Consider the following 3,661-nt stretch of genomic DNA (forward strand, 5'->3'; position numbering starts at 1 on the left):
GAAGAATGTGAAAAATAATCTCATATCAAAGGAAACCTGTGAACTTGAACGACGGGTTCTGCAAATATAGTACTGAAGCAATATGTCATGTAAAATGTCAATTTCTGGTGGCCCACTGTGCGTGGTAGCCTGGTCAATAGAGCCCTGTGTGATGTTTATGTCTTCCACTCACTATCACTTAATAGAAATTGACCAATTATCTTTTCTCTGTGGGGGTAATTCTCTTATATTCACTATCACTAAGTTCTACTCTTCTACTGTTTCCTTGTAGTATTTCTTGAATGAAATGCTCCATGGTACAGGGTAAGACCTGGTTACATATCCATTATTCGTTTCTCTCCAATTGAATATGGTGATGGTATAATTTGACCAAAATCTCTTCAGCTTAATCGCGTTTCATATTATAGTTGTGTGACAATGGTTTCATCTGCTTGAACAGTTCACAGAATACAATCTTATTGCAAAACACAAACTATTTTTATTGATTAAAAAGTAAAACACAGGCTTGTTATACATAATCTAGTTATTCTTAAACAGGGGAACTATTTACAGTTTGTGGGTAAGGTTTATAAGCGTGCCACTTGAATATTATTATGATCATGTCCAGCTGAAAGCTATTGGACTTCCAACAATGTATTTTCCGTCTGACCACACCAGACGAGCAAAGCTAGTCGTTCCTGATGGCATTGAACTAGCAGTGAATGTTACTGTGTAAGTCTTTTTCTCATTAGCTTTGCTGAAAGTCAGTGATTCTGGCTCAACTGTTATCTTCACTGCCTGTGTCTCCGAAGACACTGAGACCTTGTATGTTGCTGGAGTGCCAACGTTACTCAAGGTTCTTGTATACTTGTGAACAGTTGCTGCAGCACTACTGCCACCACCTTTGCCATAGGCTGTGTTCAGAGGAACAGCAAAGGAGGGGTAGTTAAAATCTCCCAAGCTGTGCTTCCCCGTATCACAGCTATAATCTTGCTTTGTGATAACCTTGATCTGACTTGAAGTATAGTTTAAGGCACAAAGGAAACCTATGTAATCATCAACGGAAGCATCATAGATAAGGCCTGGGTCAAGGGCTGAGACCGGGTTAACGTGTCCAGCACCATAATCAAATGGTGTTGATGGTTTCCCAGTTGAAATATCTTGTATGGTCTTGCCATTCTTGTAGGCGGTGTAGGCTGTGGTCATCAATGCGGACTTTATAGCTGCCGGACTCCAATCTGGATGGGCTGCCTTGAGTAGCGCTGCTAGCCCAGTTACATGTGGGCAGGACATTGACGTACCGGAAATAATGTTAAAGTTCACCCTTCGGGTATCGTCTGGCAACCCCGTAGGTCCAACTGCACTGGTCCAACCAGCTAGGATATTTACACCCGGTGCTAGCACATCTGGTTTGAGTATCTCTGGTGTTATTGGGTTTGGACCTCTAGAACTGAATGCAGCCACCACCGGTGATGGCTGGACACCCAAATGGGTCCCTCCAAACGCAATTTTGGATGTTGGATTGGGATCTGAAGTTGTATATTTCTTTATTGCAACACCTGTTGTCATGCCGACCGCTACTGTGGGTATGAGATGTGCGTCAGCCACCAGTTCTTCACCATAGGAGTCAGTGTTCGTTAAGATCATCCCTACACCACCAGCTTTCTTGACCACGAGTCCCTTTTGGGCCCTAGCATTCCCCCCTCTATCACAGATCACAATTTTCCCTGCAACTTTTGCTGGGATTAAACTGCCATCCATGCATAGATTGCCGCTTGAGGAGTTGCTTGCATTGGCAGCATACACTAGCGGCACCAGGGAATCAGATAGTGGCTTCCCACTGTAAAGTGATGCTCCCGAGAAATTATTTCCATTGCCAAGACTAACGTACGCGGGGAAATCGCGGTCTAGAGTTCCAGCACCTACAGTGGTTATCCATGGTGCGACGTTGGACAAGGTCATGGGAGAAGGGCCGCCGTTTCCAGCAGAACATGATACAAAGACTCCCTTGGACATTGCCCCAAATGCTCCTAACGCTATGTTGTCTTTGTCATAATCAGAAATTGAGCCACCAATTGACAAAGAGAGTATATGGACGCCATCTTGAACGGCCTTGTCCATTGCAGCTAGTATGTCACTGCCAAAACAGCCACCAAGCCAGCAGACCTTGTATGCAGCCACCCTGGCATGGGTGGCCATACCCCTTGCCGTCCCGGCAGCATAGCTGAAGAGGCTGGCATCAGCTACTGCTGATCCCGCTGCCGTCGTTGATGTGTGTGTTCCGTGCCCATCATCATCCCTTGCTGATTTGGATTCCAGTTTCTCATCTATAGGCCCGTAGGACGCTTCATACCCACTTGAAAAGAACCTCGCCCCGATTAGTTTCCGGTTGCAGCTTGATAAGTTGAAGTTTTTACCGACCTCACACTCACCCTTCCAGCTACTAGGCACTGGACCAAGCCCGGTGTCATCAAAGCTTTTTATCTCAGGCCAAATACCAGTGTCCAACAGCCCGACAATTACGTCGCTTGCTGCACCAGAATGGGTGGAGAGGACTACAGGCTTGTTGAGCCCTAGGAACTGTGGTGTGCGAGTAGTATGTAGCTCATATCTCACTTCTTCCCCGAGAGAGAGAACTCCGGGTTGGCGTTTGAGTAACTTGGCTTCTTCAGCTGTTAGCCTCGCAGAGAAGCCATGGAGTATTTCGTTGTAAGCATAAAGAATGTTGGCTGAACCAGATACTGACTTTAAAGACGAGTCATACCACTGGCTGTGGTCGCTGAAACCCAGTGGTATGGTGGATTTGTCCATGTGGACAATGAACGTCTTCTTTCGTTGAGCATGGCTCTGTACAGCCATCGCGCAGCGGGCAATCATAACCAGAATTGCCAGTGTTAACAGTGACTTGATGAACCTTGAAGATTTCATGCTTACAGTGGCTGTGCTAGCCCTGAGCTTGAGAGATGAGAGTTTCGAGATGTGAGGTTGGCTCTGTTTCTCTAGCTATCTTTTGGTTATATATACAATATATTCAGAAGAGGAGCCTCTATATTTAAGAGACAAAGAGAGAGAGGGGCTCGTCTTGGCTCTAGGCTTGTTTGTTTTCGTGTGAATAGAGGATTTTAAGCATTGGATGAGGTCACCAACTTTAACTTAGTACAACAGTGCACCGCATTAGGCTCTCCTGCTCGTTTGTCTTCCAAAGATCTCACTAAATTGATTGAACACCCCCACTAAAATGACAATAAATAAATTGCAACACTTGATTAGATTCGAATCGATACGGAAAGAATCTTTTTTATGTGATTCTGTGATAATAAAAAAGTATGTTGTGTGCCTTGTGACACCCAAAAAAATAAAAATAAAAAGAAGCTCATCTTTACCTGTCGAATGGTCCCATTAGGCCACAGCTTAATGGTCTCTCTTTTGTTTTGGTATGCCAACCTTGTGAAAAATAATTTATAGAAAATTTTTAATGGGTCATAAAATTAAGCTGTTGCATACGAATCTGGAGAAGCTTACCCATTTTCCCCTTTTATCTTTGTGTTGATGAATCTTGTAGAATATTTTGGGAAGTTTGAGAGTCCAATTCAGTATAGATCATGGAAGACTGGGTATCAAATGGATGGAGAGCTGTCACTTTGTATTTTGTTTATTAGTGAAGGATGTGTGCTAGGTTTTA

At 44.1% G+C, this 3,661-nt stretch overlaps 1 protein-coding gene across 1 annotated transcript; it reads right to left on the reverse strand.

Annotated features, from left to right (window-relative positions):
• Positions 1 to 455: 455 nt before the first annotated feature.
• On the reverse strand, positions 456 to 3,084 carry LOC127808390 (subtilisin-like protease SBT1.7). The gene has a single exon (XM_052346916.1). The coding sequence runs from the start codon at positions 2,905 to 2,907 to the stop codon at positions 598 to 600; it is 2,310 nt and encodes a 769-aa protein (XP_052202876.1). The 5' UTR covers positions 2,908 to 3,084; the 3' UTR covers positions 456 to 597.
• Positions 3,085 to 3,661: the final 577 nt, after the last annotated feature.

The sequence above is a fragment of the Diospyros lotus genome, chromosome 8 (assembly GCF_014633365.1).
Source record: "Diospyros lotus cultivar Yz01 chromosome 8, ASM1463336v1, whole genome shotgun sequence".
NCBI classification, from domain to species: Eukaryota; Viridiplantae; Streptophyta; class Magnoliopsida; order Ericales; family Ebenaceae; genus Diospyros; species Diospyros lotus.